Here is a 16,123-nt window from a genome sequence, read left to right on the forward strand (position 1 = left end):
CGAAAAGCCGTTTCTTATTTTTTCTTCGGTGCTAAAGCAGGCAATGTGCAGACGCAACCAAATGTGTAGATCCATGGCATGTATCATGCAGGTCGCCCAATCTGTCAGGTCTGGCTGGCGCCGAGCGCCCCTCATCCAGGGTCAAGATCCTGGCTCGTCACCTGGGGGAGAGACTGCGAGAGACTTGGAGTGAGAGGAGATGGGCGCTTCTCGTCCAAGTACATAGTGACCTAGCCGTGGGTGTGTCAATGTGTGGCTTTCCTCCCGTGCTCCCCCCTCAATTGTGTAATGCATGCCGTTGCAGGAGAACCATCTTCCTTACGCCACCGCCTTTGAATGGAGGCATGTAGCAAACAGGGTCGTGGCCTGTTTGGGAATGACGAGGATGGGGCGCGGGCATGCAACTGATGGCAGCAGCATCAATAGAAAGCAGCAGCAACAGCAGTACCTATCTACCTAGCAAGAGGAGGAGAGAGTGAGAGAGTGAGACGGGGAGGCGTGAATGAGGGAATCGAAGGAACCAGCAGCGCCCGCAGATAGCAGGTGGGGTGGTTTGCGAGATCACAGCTTGCAAGGGAGAGAGGAAGTCGCTCCAGTCGACGAAGCAGCCCAATAGTCGAGATGAGAGTGCATCACAGTATCCATCCATACCTACTACTTACAGTCTTCCGTGGAGGGCCCGGGTAATGAAGGGGAATAGTGCCATCTGTAGTGCAGCCGCTGCCCGATGCCCCCCCCCCCCGGGTCCCCCAGTGCAGTGCAGTGCAGTGCAAGCTTGCAAGCCCAGCTAGCAACCTAGACACTCCAGGCCGTGCCAGCAGCCTAGACTCAAAGCGAGAGGCAAGCGAGCGAGGGCGAGCCCGAGCCCCGTGTGGATGCCAGTGAGTGCAGGTGGTATTCGGGACCTGCTGCACAGTCGATATTCTCCTCCAGGGGCGCTAGTCTTAGATCGAGCTGCGCGTCACAACTGGTGCGTGAGGTGGTAGTCGCTCGGGGGCCAAGCCGCGAGTTCCACTGTCTTCCGGACGTAGCAGAGACGAAGAACGAACGATTAGATACTCGATCGGGACACTCGAGGTGTGGGTATAAGGTGGAGATAAAAACACCCGCATACAACACAACTTCATCGTCGTCCGTGCCTCTTTTCGCTGGCTCCGCTCCGCCCCTGTCGGGTAGGGATAGGATACCTTCTCACAGACTCACGCTCTTTACACTGTCGTGACGGTAAAGACTGAGTGAGGTGAACAGGGAACCGCCAGGCATATGCCATGTCTTCTTTGCTTCGTGTGACTTCAATCCCCATTTACTGTTGGACCAACACAAGGCTGCCATTGGATCGACTCGGGGCCCCCAAAAGCTGACTCCAAAGTTTGGCAGCCGTGCACCGGTTGGACCATCTGTTGTCGTCCATGGTCCCGGGACTTTGGAACTCATGATTGCAATAATAGATAATCCTTCTGCTCCTCCATCCCTCTCATCTGGAATCGGAGACAGGCTGTGTCCAACAGTGTTTGCTCTGATTGTTGTTCATGGCTCATTGTCGTTGTCGTTGTCGTTTTGTAACGGCCATCCCCCCAATCCCATACCCATGACATACCGCCCACATCTACCTCACCGAACAGCCATCCATGTGTTGTGTTTGCAGAATGGCTTGCTCACTTCACGGCAAGTCCTCGGCGTCAAGTCAAAGTCGGTGTGATTCTGAGATGCAGAATTGAGTGTCCTTTTGGCTAACCCACCCGCCTCTCCCCACACACACTCACATACCCGCCTCAAATCTCGCAGGAAATGCTCATCGTAATCTTTCAGGTTGTTGCTCGAGATACCTTTCTGATTTGGGAGAGACACACACTGAGTTGTACCCGCTGATGAGATGGAGGGATCGATAAATGGCCGCCCATGGATGGCCACGCGGTAGTCGTCGACTGCAGCCGCCTTACCGCCGCATGCTAGGGTCAGGAAAGACGGTTTGTGGGGCCGCTGTCGTGTCGAGTCTCTACAACCCGCTCACTCTCTTGCGGGGGCCCGCCCGACGAGGGTGCCAAAGTCTGGTGAAGAGGCGGGAAAGGTTGGCAGTCTGGCAGGATTGTGTACGCTTAGTTTGGCGCTGACCGGGGGGAGGGGTGTAATGGTGTCAAGAGCCCCCCCCCCTGAAGTACGTAGTCATGTTCCATAATGAACAATCTGGATCTTCACCATGATTCGAGTCGGTAGGAATAAGAAACCACTGGCCGCCGCAGATTTCGATGGCCACAGATGGCGGCTGGGCTGGCGAAGACACTTGTCTTTAGGTGGAGAACCCGCTGCCACCCGGACTCTCCGCAAGACTCGGTCTATGGTAAGCATAATGCCGTAACGGTCTTCTTGTGTTGACTTGCAGCTCTGCTGCCCACTCATCTGCGAACCTGCTGCCGGCCGGATCACCGTCTGGCCAACCAACGGACCCCAGGTTTCTTATTCCATACAGCCAGAGAGGTATCTCATTACCCTGCCTGTCTCGTCTCGTCTGGACTCTTTACTAGACTCAACTCAAGCTTGCCGTCAAATTCAGGGATCTCCCTCCCTTTGTTAAAGCCACGCGACGATGCCTTGTCGAGTGTGAAATGCAGGAGGGTTCGCCACGCTGCATCTATCGTTCCTTTTTCTCTTTGCAGTTGCCTTTTACCGCTCAAAAGCTCTGACGACTTTGCGACTCGAACCAGCCGAGTCGTTAATGAGAAGACCCTTTGTGCTCCAGAAATACATCTCGAACCCATGTAATTGCTTGATTCTTGTTGGACCACCTTGAATCGCGGGCACGTTTCTGACTTGTTGGAGTTGGTTCTGCAAACCGTCGCATCGGGCAGCTTGCTCATCTCACAGCCTCCTACTCTGCGCCGTAAATCGCCCAACGTGCCACATATGATTGCAGGAGGCCCCTTATGATGCTGGCTCATTTTGAATGGTACTGAAGTTAGAAGATGCGCTTGCCGGTTGATGGCAGCATTCGTACTACCCCACGCAAAATGCCTGTATGTAAATCATTTGCGGAGAACGAGCAAAGAAGCCTTGTGAACGGAACGTAAGCCACGAAATATGTGTTAGCAACCTTTATCCGTTGTACCCGGTGTATCCGTCGAAACCTTTGCATTCTCTCCAGTATTCGTATCAGCCCTGGTGCTAATGAGAGGAGCTCCGTGGAGCTATTCGGCCGAAATATTTTGGGTTGCCCGTTTCTGTACGTTGCATACGGTTTTGCCAGCCCAGCGCGTGTTTTGTTGGCAATAATACCACGTCAACCTATTCGCCCTGCGGATGTGTGGCTACCCGCAGTTGTTATTCTCCTGTTTCCTTTTGGAACCTGACCATCAACCTCGTCAAGCCAATACCCGCATTGAAATTCCGAAACAGACAAGCTCGCGGCTGGCTATGGGCCATGATCGACAGAAGCATGCCGCCCGATTAAGAATCCTCTCCTTGGTTAGCACTGTCTGCCGCCTTGGTAACACCCTGAGAGTTTAGCAATTCCCAAGCACGTCACACACCCCTCCATCATCACCTCTTCTGCAGCCGAACCAAGGCTGTACTTTCCTTTCCCTGCAAGAGACACATGCAGACTAAACAATATCGCCATCCCCAGTCGTACACATGGCAATAGACCCTCGAGGCCTGGTCCATGACCGAGCTCTTCACAAGGACGGTGAGCCCTATCCGACCCTCCTATCTCGCGCTGACGCAAAGCTGCCTTTGTCCACCGCTCTTTTGACATATGCGAGATGATCATGAGCTCCTCAAGAACTGCAGCTTGGCGAAATCGATGGTGTTGTGAAGGACTTGAGAGTTGCCGTGGCCACTGGCAGTACGCCCCGTGTACGATGTACTTGCTAGACTCAACAGGAACGCTCCTCGTTGACCAGCTGAGTCAAATAGTGTGAACCTACACCGCTAGGGAGGCCAACTTCGAGCCAGATCCGAAGATGATGCTAGGGGCTCGGCAAGGACACTAGGTGAGCGATTCGGAAGATGCATCCGGCACCGATCGGACCCCACGCAGACGCTAGACTAAACCTTCTACGTAGTAGGAGAATGGTAATTCGAAATCGACCGAAAAGCTGAGCTTGACAATGGCAAGTGGGCGTTTGATGTTGTTGCGTGTCCGTCCTTTGACCGTATCGTGACAGAAAAACAATTGTGCCAAATTTAGAGAGATTGCTTTGTAGGTATGCCTGCGGCAAGGTCTGCCAAGGTCAGTTTTCTTCAGCAAAGCGTCGTACCAGATCTGATACTCATTTCGTTATTGCTATTATTCTGTATGCAAATATCCACTTCCCGGGGCCCAAGCAGGGGCCGAGCAATGAGCGAGCGAGCGAGGCTGCGTAGCCTGGAGGTGGCGGGCACGGAAGCGGACACGGATCCGCGATGTTGAGCTGCACTGTGATAAGGAATCAGCCGATATTCGAGCTCTCGCCAGTAGACCCCGCGCAACCCTTCAGGAGCCAAGATGTCAAGGGATCGAAACCAGATTACCTGTTAGTGAACGGCAGCGGCGAGGCAAGGCGAGGCGAGGCGAGGCGAGACGCAAGATACAGGCACGTCAAGCGTTTTGCATGTGCTCATGACACAGGATAGACATTGAGCACCAATGGCTGCCTCAGATACGAAATTGGATTTCTTCAGCTGAAGGAGCCGATCTTGGTTGACAAAGATCAGACGGTGAAGGTTAGGAGGAGCCATGTGCTTGCGGCGAGATTTCAGGCGAGAATTCGTGTACTGAAGGCATTCAATGGAGAGCAATGGGTGAGCAGTTGAAGTTGAAGAGATGGAACGATGAAATGGTGTGGCAGCTGTAAGATGAAAGTGACAGGGGTCTTTCTGTCATGGATTCGGGGCTAGCCGCTGCGCTGACTGGCTCGCAGATTTGATGGCACCCAGCCCGTGCCAGAGACATGCAGATGATGCATCCCGCAGCAGCTAGGCAAGTCTATCCGGCATTAGCTGCCATCGTATATCGGCCGCAAGGACGGATGGTGCGGATCGGTTTTAGTCAGGCTGGAGGACCTAGAACTTTGTTGCAGCCTTCGACCCTTCTGAACGACCCGTCGAGGAACTGTCCTTTGTAGAATCCTGAGAATGAAAAGAAGAAAAACTGCAATGCAAATGACGAAGCACGCCGCCAATGAGCCAATTCCTAGAGACGATGATGACCTGCAGCTCTGTGGGGAGAGACCTTGTCAGGTTTCACTTTTCCTTCCACCACCACGCCGAGCGCCACTCCAGCGTCGGCCTGCGAAGAGTTTTCGGCCGTGGAAAAGGACTCGTCGCCAGAGAATCGCCTGTAGATGGTTTCCTCAAGTCAGCATACTTCCGAGGACAGCATCCGAAGATTCTCGGGCGGTGGTAGAGGAATACGGGTAGGGAAAAGAAAAGATAGGGAGGGGCGGCCCCTCGGTGGGTGTCGGGCAAAAGCAAGGGTGAGGGCCGGCCAAGGTCCCATTGGATTGATCTCAGCCAGGGCGGGCGCGCGAGAGTGCGGGTTGGAGCGGGAAGTCCATCTGAGTACTTACCATCCCCTCTCTTCTCCTCCGCTCAGAAAGCTGCAATCGCTGTTGAGCTCACATATCCACCCGCCTGCGACTCCCCGACCATTCCTCCACGACTTGGTATCCGCGATTGGGCCTGTTGGTTCCATTGTCAACCGTGAGCCCCAATAGCCTGATGATGACGTAGGGGTTCGAATCCTACCATCGGTTCCTGGAGTTTTTGCTGAAGAAGAGGGTGATTTTCTCCGGTACATGCTTAATCCACAGGTAAAGGCTCGGAAATCTTCCGCATCAATACTCTCGGGCATTTCGCCAGTAAGGACTCGGCCAAGAGCAATAATCGAGGCAGCGTGGGAGCACAGAATAACTGCACGGTGGCCCTGGGCGTCGCATTGCTCAATGATGGATTGAACACCAGCAGCGACACGGTCGTGCAATTGAGCGATAGTCTCACCGTTGCGGGCGGGATAGACGCGGCTTTGATACGTGTCATCGATGTGAGGGAACATTGGCTTCAAGACGTCTTTCGAGGCTGGAGTCGGGTGCTCGAATGGAGCGGCGCCATACCATTCGCAGAGGCCGTGTTCGGGACGAATGGTGACAGCATCGGCTTTAGCGCCAACGTCTTTTTCCCGAAGGCGGTTGAGGTTTTCCTGGTTGAGAGTAACAAAGGGCGTGATAGTTTGCAGACAGCGATAGTAGGGGCTGGAATAAACTGCGTCGATTGGAGGCTCAACGGTCAGGAGGTGGGCGCCCAGCTCCTTGGCCTGGTCGACGCCATGGGCAGTCAATTCCGGATCCGCAGGTATACCTGTCGGTGACGGGATGGAGGCCGTGTAGCTTCCCGTGGCAGGGTCGACAAGCCAGTTGGACCGGAACTGAAGAACGCCAAGGCCGTTGTCAGAATGAAGTCTCTTGCTTAAAACCAGCAGGGCCAGCATCAACTGACAAATTCAAGAGAATTGCCCGCGGATCTTTATCGAGTACCAGGGTGTGTGGGTTTGGCGATGAATAGGTTGAAGAAGGTTTCATGAGTGAAACTTTTCCCCAAGCCCTCATCTTCTCAGCCATTCTCGTTCTCGTTGGAACGTTGGTTTCGGAGATGAAGCCGGATACGAAAGGAGACTGGACAGAAACGGGCAGGGGGAAACGGATACTTACTCCATGGCGGGTGATGTAGATTACTTCCAATGACATGTTGGAGACTAAAGAGCAAAGCGGAGCGTCGCAAGTTGTATCCCTGGAAGAGGACCGACCAAATGGGGATAGAAAACGGGTAAGCAACGATGGGGTCGGCCGGGCGTATAGTGTTTGTCGTCGTGTGTCTCGTGTGTGTGTGTGTGTGTGTGGACGTGTGCGTGGTGCTTGTTGGTTCCAGGATAAGGTGAGGACCGTGAGGCGTGAGGCAGAACCGGGCAGGGTTCTGTGGCTGTGGGCAGGTCAGTATCCGTATGGAGTCATGGATGTTCGGTGTCTGGTCTGGTCCAGGTCTCGGTAAATTGGGACAGGATGTGATGGAGGAGTAAGAGGAGTAGGAGAGGTTGGGTGTGCGTACGTCTGAGAGTGTTTGCGTGTGAATGAGTTTCCGTATGCGTGTGTGTGGGATGTGTGCGGGAGAAGGCGTAAGGTGGACGAAAAGAGCGGGTGTCTGGTGGCGGTTGGTTGAAGATGTCGTTCAACTAAGAGTGCGTAAAGAGCCCGGACCAGTTCCCCGTGCGCTTTGTGTTCCCCCAAACCAACGCAGTCACCCTGCCGAGGCAAATGGGACGGCAAGAGTGACCTGCCACGGGCTGGGAAGGAAGGGACCACTGGACCAGGGCAGGGCACTCGGGGTAGGCAGGGTAGGGCAGGCAGGGCCAAACCTGGAAAGAGCCTACCTACTCAGACCAAAGTGCCCTGGGAATACATTGGGAATACCTACACGCTCCTGCTTACCACCCTTACCTGGTTAGAGTGCCTGGGAAGGGGACTCTCGGTGCACCGTGATTACCTTGGTATCGTACGGATAATCAAGTACCTTTCCTAGCGAAGCTACGCCATTGGACACCTTACGCCAGTCCTCCCTAGCTTACCTCACGGGTGCGAAATACAACCACCTAGGTTGCCTTAGGTAAGTGGGGCCCACATCCTTCAGCACCTCATGGCATCCGAACACCCTCACAAGTGACGATCCTCAATGATATCCATCCATCCATCCCTCCACCGCACTACTGCTCAGGCACTCTTCTCCCGGTTCCGCCCCTGCCAGCCCGCGTTCGGGGCAGGTCACATCTCACTTTTACACCCGACACCATTGTCGAGTCCGGTCTGCGGATACTGGGTGACTGGATACGGAACCATGGGCGGCGGCTGCTCAAGGCTTGGGTAGGTAGGCTTGGGGGGACGGATGCCTGCCTGCCACGCACCACCTCACGCACCACGCACTTGTGGGTTGTCAAGAGAATCGACGAGCGTGTCAGGCAGACGACACACATTACGGAGTACCTACACACATCACGCATCATCAAAACAGGATGTGGACAGGCCGCTGACCGGGACACTGCAATGGGCATCACCCGGGAATCCCAACGTAGTATTCCACCGACCGGTCAAAGTCCCCGCAACCTGGAAGATGTGCAGGTGATCGATCAACCTGCAGCACGGGCGCCGAATGTGACAAGTCCAGGCCTCACCGAATCCCAGCCCAATTCTGCATTCGAATCCGTACAAGGCAATCCAGCGCCAATATCGTGTCGCTATTGGTATTGTCTGTGGCTGTGATTGCACGGAAAGGGGCTGCGGGAGTACTCGATGTGTACCTACACATTCTTTTTCTCACACACACGCACACACTCCCTTGCGGACTACACACACGCTCGCACGCACCGTTGAAGGAAGGCTATGCGGCAACGCATGCTGCTGACCAGGGCCTGGTCAAATCTCCGCAACACCCTTTCCGCACCCGTTGCAGAATGTCAAAGAGTCCAGAATCCATCTGCAAGAGTCCATGAATGCAGATACATAATCATGTCATAAGTATTCCGTCACAACCACCCGACGGGACATAATAAGAAACAACCCCAGCGAAACACGGGGCACATCGTCGTCGGCCGCCCGTCGCCCGTCAGCAGTCATGCTTGCAGTCGGGGCCCTTGTTCATGATGCGCCCTCTCTTCTCCTCTCATCTCCTCCCCTTGCCTCCTCCCAATCCGCCGCATCCTGTGTACCAAATCCTGATCCCGACTCCATCTCACCAACCAGGTTGCCCGCTCATAAGTAATCAGTGGTAGTTCAGCTCTGGGTTCGCCCTGAAATTGCATCGACAACGGCACTCGGGTACCGGACACTCAACGTGCCTCGTGAACCACTGCCTCGCATGGTCCAGATGCAGAACGTGTTCGCATTTCAAGCAAAACGTTGGGAAGTTGGCTGCCATCCACCTCTCCGGCTCACCGTTGTGCTCCGGTCGGTCAGACCTCGGAACGCCCACCACCTCAAGACACACAACACACCGCGGCAGATGCCGACCGCAGTTGGGACAGCTGATTCCCGCATTTATGCTCGTCGCCATAAGGGGGTTACGTGAATCAGGCGCCCCAGGCGGCGGTCCCGACCCGACTCCTCCCTGTCCAGCGAGAGTCGTCTCCGCGTCGCAGTACACGCACCGGAGCGCAATCTGGCGCGAGGGCGGCTTGATCGTTGGGCGCCCACCACGCTTGCTCTTCTTCGTGCTCTCCACCTCGAACTTGGTCCTCTGGAGGAAGGCCTTGTGCCGCTGTAGATATGTCCTGTACGCATTCCTCCAAGCCAGGCAACGGTAGTCGTCAATGTAACGTGGCGCACATATCGACATGACTAGCGTCGCCGTCTGGAAGTCGTTGAACTTCTCAACGTATTTGGCGAAAATGTCCACCAGCCTGTCCGTTATGCCCGTGAGAACAATGCCCTCAATATCTCCCGTACTCACAGCCATTGAGACCTGTTCGTTGAGCCACTTGGTGAGTTGCTCGTCGCTAAAGTTCCGCACTGCAACGTAGGCCCGGTCTGACAGGGGCAGGGACTTTTGGTTTGCAATGGCGAACCAGTCTCCCGTGGCAATTAGTGACGAGATTGCCCTTAGATAGGGGTCCGTTTTCGATGCCACGGCCTCGTCGAAATCAAGCTGCTCCTTGTTAAGGTGATGATTGCTCTTTCCGATGAGTTGCAGGGCGAGAGAGACAAATAACAACTCTGGGTGTGTTACGCTCGCCGTCTTCAGAATTCCAATCGCCTCCTGCGTGTTGCCCTTGAAGAGAGCCCGAGCTGCTGCCATCGTGTGTGCCGTTGTCGGATAGTCTTGGCTGGGATCGTGTGTCGCTGCTCCCCTGGCTTCATGTGCCGCCGTATCCCCCCATTCGCAGATATCTAGACACAGCTGTCTGTGGAAAGGCTTCTTGGTGTGGATGCCTTCGTACTTTGGTAGTCGCCGCTTCTTACAAATGTTTCCAATACACTTCTCCCACAACGTCGTTTCGGGGATCGGAGATGCCTCTGGAAGTCTGGATGATGGCTTCCGGCCTGCTACATGTTAGTCACGGATCTGGTGATAGCAGCGGACTCTTTACGGACCCAAATCATCACACCAGATGGTACAGACGCCCATATAACTAAGGTCGAGCGGCGACAACTTCATGCCTCCATCCGCTGCAGCATCTTCGGCGTCTGCTCAGGATTAGCAACAATAACCCTGGTGCGTTCGTCCTGCTCACCTGAAATCCAATCCCACATATACCGCAACCACGGATCATCGGCTACCACGACACGATTGACATTGCAATCGAAAAGGTACTTCTCCTTCGCACGAAGAAGCATGACGTGGTCTAGGAGACACTGTGCCTTCGTCGACAAGTCCTGAGCCTTCAGGGGCAGCGAAAGAAGAGATTCATGCATGTGACGACACGAGACCGGCCCATCGGTAGACAGTGATAACTGGGCGAGCGAGCTGACTGATTCTTCCATGATGGAGCTCTCGCCGCCATTCGCATCTGCTTTCCTTGCCTTCTCCTTAAGTTCCGTTCTCAGAGCTCGCATCTTTTCTGCAGTAGACTTGGACTTATCGATGGGCGACGAGGAGCTGGCATCATTGCCCGTCAACCTACTGTTGAGATCTGCTGCAGAGAACTGTGACTGCAATGTCTGATCCACGATAGTCTGAACATCGGCCTTGTCGGGGCCAAAAATGGGAATGTCGGACAGTGCTTCCTCAACAAACAAGGGACCGAGCATGTCCGAAGACTGGGACGGCTCAAATTCCATAATCTCGTGGTAAGGTCCTCCTTCTGTATGGTGTGAGCGGTCTTTATCTCTCTAAACAGTCTGGCACACGTACCTTCTAGTCCACGATGTGGTGGTTGCCAAGGTGTCAGCTTATACAGATAATCAGAGGTATACGACGGTTGTTCGAGGATCTCAAAGGACCCATTGGCCCGCAAGACGAGGAGACGAGGCTGCAGGACCGAAGAGTCGAGCGTCACCCAGTCAAAAGAGACAATTCTGTCATTCTTCCTGCCGCTATCGCCGTATTGAACATCCATGTCGTGGGATTTGTGGACCTCGAGAAGCTCTGGGCTACCTTCAAGGGCCATGTCGCGATGCGTTATCTCCTTGTTCGTCTCCAAGACCTTGAGCTGGCCGGATCGAGACAGCACAGCCAGGAGACCCCGTCGGTCTCGACAGTAGCGCAATGAACGGACGATGGAGTGCTTGCTTTCGCTCAATGAGGAATCGTCATCCATCTCAACCACTCTGTCGAGTCTCAAGGCTCCACCCCACGGAAGGTCGTCCTCGTCAACGGCGCCCAGATAAGATGGCGAGGCAACTGGACGAGACGTTGCTCGTCTATCCCAAATCATGATGCCAGGTTGATCCAGTGCGGATGATGCGAAGTAGTTCTGGTCAGCGTAATCGATGGCCAGGTTGTTGTTACACTTGGTCTGAAAGGTCACAACAGCGCCAGGTTCTGCAGTGAGATTAAATTAGCAGGTTTCTTCCGACAAATTGTGCGGTTGCTATTTACCTCGCAGGTCATGGATGTGTAGACCTTGGGCTTTGATACCGACCACCAGCGTCTTTGGGTTATCTTCAAAGAATTTAACGCTCGACACTGACACGCTGTGTTCCAGTCGATATGCTGGGTCTGAGAAAGCGTGGAGATCCTTGGGAAAGCCTTTGGCGGCCGTATTCATCGTCGACAACCTGTTTACGTCCCAAATGTGTAGACACTGATCCATGCGCACTCTATCCAAGCCAACTGCAAGAAGACCCTCGGTGTTGAATGCCACCGCCTGACATGTTCTTGTCATTTTGAGGTTCAATTCAATGTAGGCGTTGGAGTTGTCGTCCATCCTGAGCAAGTTGACGACGCCCGTTTGAGTGCCGACGGCCAGGAGACCTGGGACCGTTGGCGACCAGTCATAGGTAGTGAGCGTTGGGAAATCATCGTGCTTTGAAAGTCTTGTGTAATCGAAGCGGTTCCTCTGTGCAAGTCCGGTGGGCTCATATAGCTGCACGACGCGATGTTGCAGGTTTATGTGGATAAAGCTGTCGAAGCCGGGTATCTGCGACCATTTGATCAGTCCAGGCTCCGGGCGGTCCATGGCGACCGCACGCGCCTGAATATCGTAGTGAGCTCGGCCTTCTCCTTTCTAAGTCGAATAGCGAGAGAGAGAGACCTATATCAACAATGAAAGTCGAAAGAGCGCTCATCCATGAGCTGCCTGGACAAGCCCGTGAGTGATGTGAGCCGTACTGGATGAACTGGTTCGCTATAAGCTGCGCGGTAATGGCGTTTTGCCTGAGAAATTCTGAGATTGTTATGGTCCCAACACCGATTAATGAATGATCTTGAAGATGAGGTATGCAAAGAGAAGTTCCATGCCAGTAGTCGCTTTCAATCAGGTATCATCTGGAGTCGCTGGAGCTTTGGGTGGAACTACTTTACTTTGAGATCAGTGAGCCGTTGTAATTGGGACCTGTCATTGGCGCGCACAGACCAGTCACATTACCAGTCCCATTTGGGACTGATAAGCACCCCAGGTGGGGTCGGCAACTTCCTTGAGGCCGATAACGAGCCAAATTTTTGAAAGAGAAGTTCGCGATGCCATCGTCAGTTCTTCATCCTCCATACAGCATTCTGGCCGACCTCAACCGACCACATCGCAACACCACAATTCAAACATAAATCACGAAGGATATTCACTACACAATCGATAGAAATGGGCACGAAACGAGCGTATTCTGAGGTCGCCGCGGAGGGTACAATCCCGGACGACACCCACGAGCAACAGCAGCAATCGGGCTCGGAAGACGGCGAGCACGAGAACAAGCGGTTCAAGACCACCAAGAAGAAGTCTAGGGCGAAAGAGGGCACAACAAACTGGAACAAGACGCGCTCGAGAGATATCAGAAGACTCTTGCAGAGCGGCAAGCAACTGCCCGCTACGAAACGCAATGAGCTGGAACAAGAGCTGGAGGCGCTGCAGGAGAGAGTCGAGGAGCACAACTTCAAGAAGAGGAGAGGCGACATGATTCAGAAGTACCACATGGTTCGATTTTTTGGTTCGTCTTCGTTATTCCTTGCATCAATGTCTATCAGCTAACCCCGTTTCTTTTTTCCTTTGCAGAACGGAAAAAGGCAGAGAGACTACTGAAGCAGCTCCGCAAGAAGCTCCAGCAATCCGAGGATCCCGAAGAAAAGAAGCGCCTCGAGGCCGAGGCCCACGTGGCCGAAGTCGACGTCGCCTACGCCCGCTTCTTCCCCCTGATGGAGCGCTACGAGAGTCTGTACCCCAACAAGGACAAGAACGCCAAGGAGCAGGGAGACGAGGACAAGGTCGAGGAAGAGCAGCAGCAGCAGAAAGAGCAAGCGGAGGCGGATGCGGATGCAGATGCAGATGCGAAACCCTCCAAGCAACCCAAGGCCCTGCAGTTCCTCCACGCCGAACGACCTAAGATGTGGGCAACGATCGAAAAGGTCCTTCCGGAAGGCGAGGTGGCCCTGTACCGGCTGCGCGATCGCAGGTCACCGGCGGACGGCCCCGCCAAGCGCCAGGCCCGACCGCAACGGCCCGCGAGACAGACGCAACAGACCCGGCCGCAGAGAGTCAAGGAGGAGGACCCTTGGGTGGCCAGGTCGAAGAAGACGTTCGAGAAGAAGAGGGATCCCAAGCAGCCGATGAACCGGAGGGAGCGCAGGGCGGCTGACAGGAAGGCCCCCGCGAAGGTGGAAGAGGAAGATGACGGCACGGGCTTCTTTGAGTGAGGCTCGGAAAAAGAAAGCAAGCAAGGTGTTGAGCGTTTTGGTAGTCAATAGTATACCCCCTAAAAGTTTTATGGGATCAGGTCAATGGAAACCACACTTTGATAACATTGTCAGCTCGAGCACATTTACTGCTCGTCATATCGCGTATTCTACGGCTGCCCAGTGTTAGTTGATACATGTCGTTTGAAAGTCATCTGAAGTCATACTAAACCTGCAGTCTTAACATTAGGTATGCTGAAGACCAGGCTGCAATAATGTTTAGACCAACATCTATGATAGGCGGATAAACGACGAATCACGTTCGCCAGATTGATTTGACTTCCATTGCAGGTGCGTCACGGTCGTCACCACGCAGAAGTGGCAGCCTCCTGCAGAACACCGTTTTGGCCCAGCCAAGAGAAGCAGCCACACTGGACAGAGCGGCCAGAAAACGCAACCCCACCAACGTGGTTAACCTTCACCCGCCTCAACCCCTCCGTTTCCTCCTTCTCATACATCAAGAAGAGAGCATCTAATGGAATACAACATGATTCTCATTCATGTTCTTCAGCTTTAGATGCCACATAGACATCCTCTCATTTTCACTCATAACCTATCGTCACTCGTGAAACCAAAGACCATAGCGCGCACCATAGCCGCAGCCGCAGCAACTTTAACATACGGAAACGCACACTCACACCCACGCGCGCAATATACACACGCAATGGCAGGAGACCCGTCGTCAAACGGCACAGCCGTCCAGCGCGTAGACTGGTCGGCCCTCCGAGCCTACATTGCCGGCAAGGAAGCTTTCGAGGCAGAACACGGCCGCCCCGCCCCGCTCACGGATCACGAGGTCTCGGCCATCGCCATCCTCCTCCGTCCGGCCCCGCGACCGGAACCGGACTTGGGTAAAACGAACTGGCTCGGCCTGTTGAATCGTGAGTTGAAGCACTTTTCTTTATACACCATACACTTCTCTTTACAATTCCCTCATTCTCCGCATCGGATCATGTATCTATTCGAGGCTGGGAAAGCAACCTCTTCCCCTTTAACCCCAGAGCATCAGAATTTCTCTTGATCCGAAGCATTAAACCACCTTCATCGAATTTAATTTCCTCAAACCCATACTAATCAAATATTCAAAACATGCAGATTTCCAACAGGTCAGAAACCAAAAAGTAACCTTCACCGACGAAGCCCGCCAGGAACAGGGCCTAGGCAAGGCCAAAGAGCTCCGCTGGGCCTGCTCAGCAACGTTTGACAGCACCGGCGACGTCTTCCCCCAGCCGGGCTACGGCATGGACGCCGGCGAAGACGTCTCCCGCGGCGGCGCCGGCCCGTCCTTTCCGGGCAAGAAGGACGCGAAGCAGTGGGCGGCCAAAGCAGCGTGCGAGTGGCTCATTGACAACGGGCACATGATGCCCTCGGGTGACCTGCCAAAGTTTCCCAAGCCGTTTGCCCCGGCTGCTAGTGCTGCCCTCGCTGCCGCCGCTTCTGCTTCCGCTCCAGCTCCAGCTCCAGCTCCTTCTCCCTCTCCTAGTCGTGGCGTCTCGTCCGGGTCAGTCCTACCCTCCAAGAGATCCCCGCCGAGCTCGCCGCCAACAGAAAGCAGTGCCGACGCGTCAAGGAAGAAGCAGGACACAAACCAACCTCCAAAGACATCTCCATCGCTACCAACTCAGGCACCCACCGCAAGCAACAGCACCAGCAGCAGTCTTCCCAGTCACCAAGCATCACCTCCCACATCCACTCAACCCTCCAGAGCGCCGAAATCAACTCTCCCCCTCAACGTGACAGCATCACCAACCTCCGCTGCCGCCCAAGACTCGACGACTACATCCACGGCGAGTACACCCTCTCTCGGCGGCGCCGGCGTCCCTATCACCACCGCCGCCGCCGCCGCCACGCCGCAGTCCCAGGTCCCCACGCCTGCCATCTCTCCCGTGCCAACCTCAACACCAGCACGGGTATCAACACCTGTAACGCCAGGGCAAGAGTCGGCAACAGCAACGACATCAGCAGAGAGGCGCGTCCGCGACCTCTGCGCGCAGCTCCACTTCCCCGTGCCGCGGTACGTCTTGACGCCGGACCCAGCGCTCGAGGACTTCTGGGACGGCCGCGCCGACTTTGACGGCAACCCGCGGATCCCGGACGACCTGGGTACCGTCCGGCGGGTGTTGCATAAGAAGGCTGCGAGGGAGAGGATGGCGGATGCGATTGTGATTTGGTTGGAGGGGGAGGTCGTGAAGAGGGAGAGGACGGCTAAGCTTCTGCTAGGGAAGTGATTGTATGACGGATAGGGGCGAGGGTTCGGGCGGTTTCATGGAGACTTGAGTGGTGATTA

The 16,123-nt window shown here is 54.7% G+C and overlaps 6 protein-coding genes across 6 annotated transcripts; 2 read left to right on the plus strand and 4 right to left on the minus strand.

Annotated features, from left to right (window-relative positions):
- Positions 1–4,759: 4,759 nt before the first annotated feature.
- CPAR01_14069 (uncharacterized protein) lies at positions 4,760–4,927 on the minus strand (the record flags this gene model as incomplete). The annotated part of the gene is made up of 1 exon (XM_060498321.1): positions 4,760–4,927. The coding sequence occupies one exon, from the start codon at positions 4,925–4,927 to the stop codon at positions 4,760–4,762; it is 168 nt and encodes a 55-aa protein (XP_060343055.1).
- A 240-nt stretch (positions 4,928–5,167) lies between these two features.
- On the minus strand, positions 5,168–6,460 carry CPAR01_14070 (phosphoglycerate mutase; the record flags this gene model as incomplete). The annotated part of the gene is made up of 2 exons (XM_060498322.1): positions 5,168–5,312; positions 5,544–6,460. 2 exons carry the CDS (start codon positions 6,458–6,460, stop codon positions 5,168–5,170), a joined length of 1,062 nt encoding a protein of 353 aa, XP_060343056.1.
- A 516-nt stretch (positions 6,461–6,976) lies between these two features.
- On the minus strand, positions 6,977–7,099 carry CPAR01_14071 (uncharacterized protein; the record flags this gene model as incomplete). Its single annotated transcript, XM_060498323.1, has 1 exon — positions 6,977–7,099. A coding segment is annotated over one exon (123 nt), but the record flags the coding sequence as incomplete, so codon positions are not given.
- Positions 7,100–8,778: 1,679 nt separating this feature from the next.
- Positions 8,779–12,133, minus strand: CPAR01_14072 (WD repeat domain-containing protein; the record flags this gene model as incomplete). The annotated part of the gene is made up of 5 exons (XM_060498324.1): positions 8,779–10,055; positions 10,107–10,199; positions 10,247–10,816; positions 10,867–11,496; positions 11,554–12,133. The coding sequence occupies 5 exons, from the start codon at positions 12,131–12,133 to the stop codon at positions 8,779–8,781; spliced, it is 3,150 nt and encodes a 1,049-aa protein (XP_060343058.1).
- Positions 12,134–12,751: 618 nt separating this feature from the next.
- On the plus strand, positions 12,752–13,797 carry CPAR01_14073 (uncharacterized protein; the record flags this gene model as incomplete). Its single annotated transcript, XM_060498325.1, has 2 exons — positions 12,752–13,094; positions 13,160–13,797. The coding sequence occupies 2 exons, from the start codon at positions 12,752–12,754 to the stop codon at positions 13,795–13,797; spliced, it is 981 nt and encodes a 326-aa protein (XP_060343059.1).
- A 703-nt stretch (positions 13,798–14,500) lies between these two features.
- Positions 14,501–16,064, plus strand: CPAR01_14074 (uncharacterized protein; the record flags this gene model as incomplete). The annotated part of the gene is made up of 2 exons (XM_060498326.1): positions 14,501–14,717; positions 14,932–16,064. The coding sequence occupies 2 exons, from the start codon at positions 14,501–14,503 to the stop codon at positions 16,062–16,064; spliced, it is 1,350 nt and encodes a 449-aa protein (XP_060343060.1).
- Between the last annotated feature and the right edge of the window lie 59 nt (positions 16,065–16,123).

This window comes from Colletotrichum paranaense, assembly GCF_030867605.1.
Source record: "Colletotrichum paranaense strain IMI 384185 chromosome Unknown Scaffold_14.1, whole genome shotgun sequence".
In the NCBI taxonomy this organism is placed as follows: Eukaryota; Fungi; Ascomycota; class Sordariomycetes; order Glomerellales; family Glomerellaceae; genus Colletotrichum; species Colletotrichum paranaense.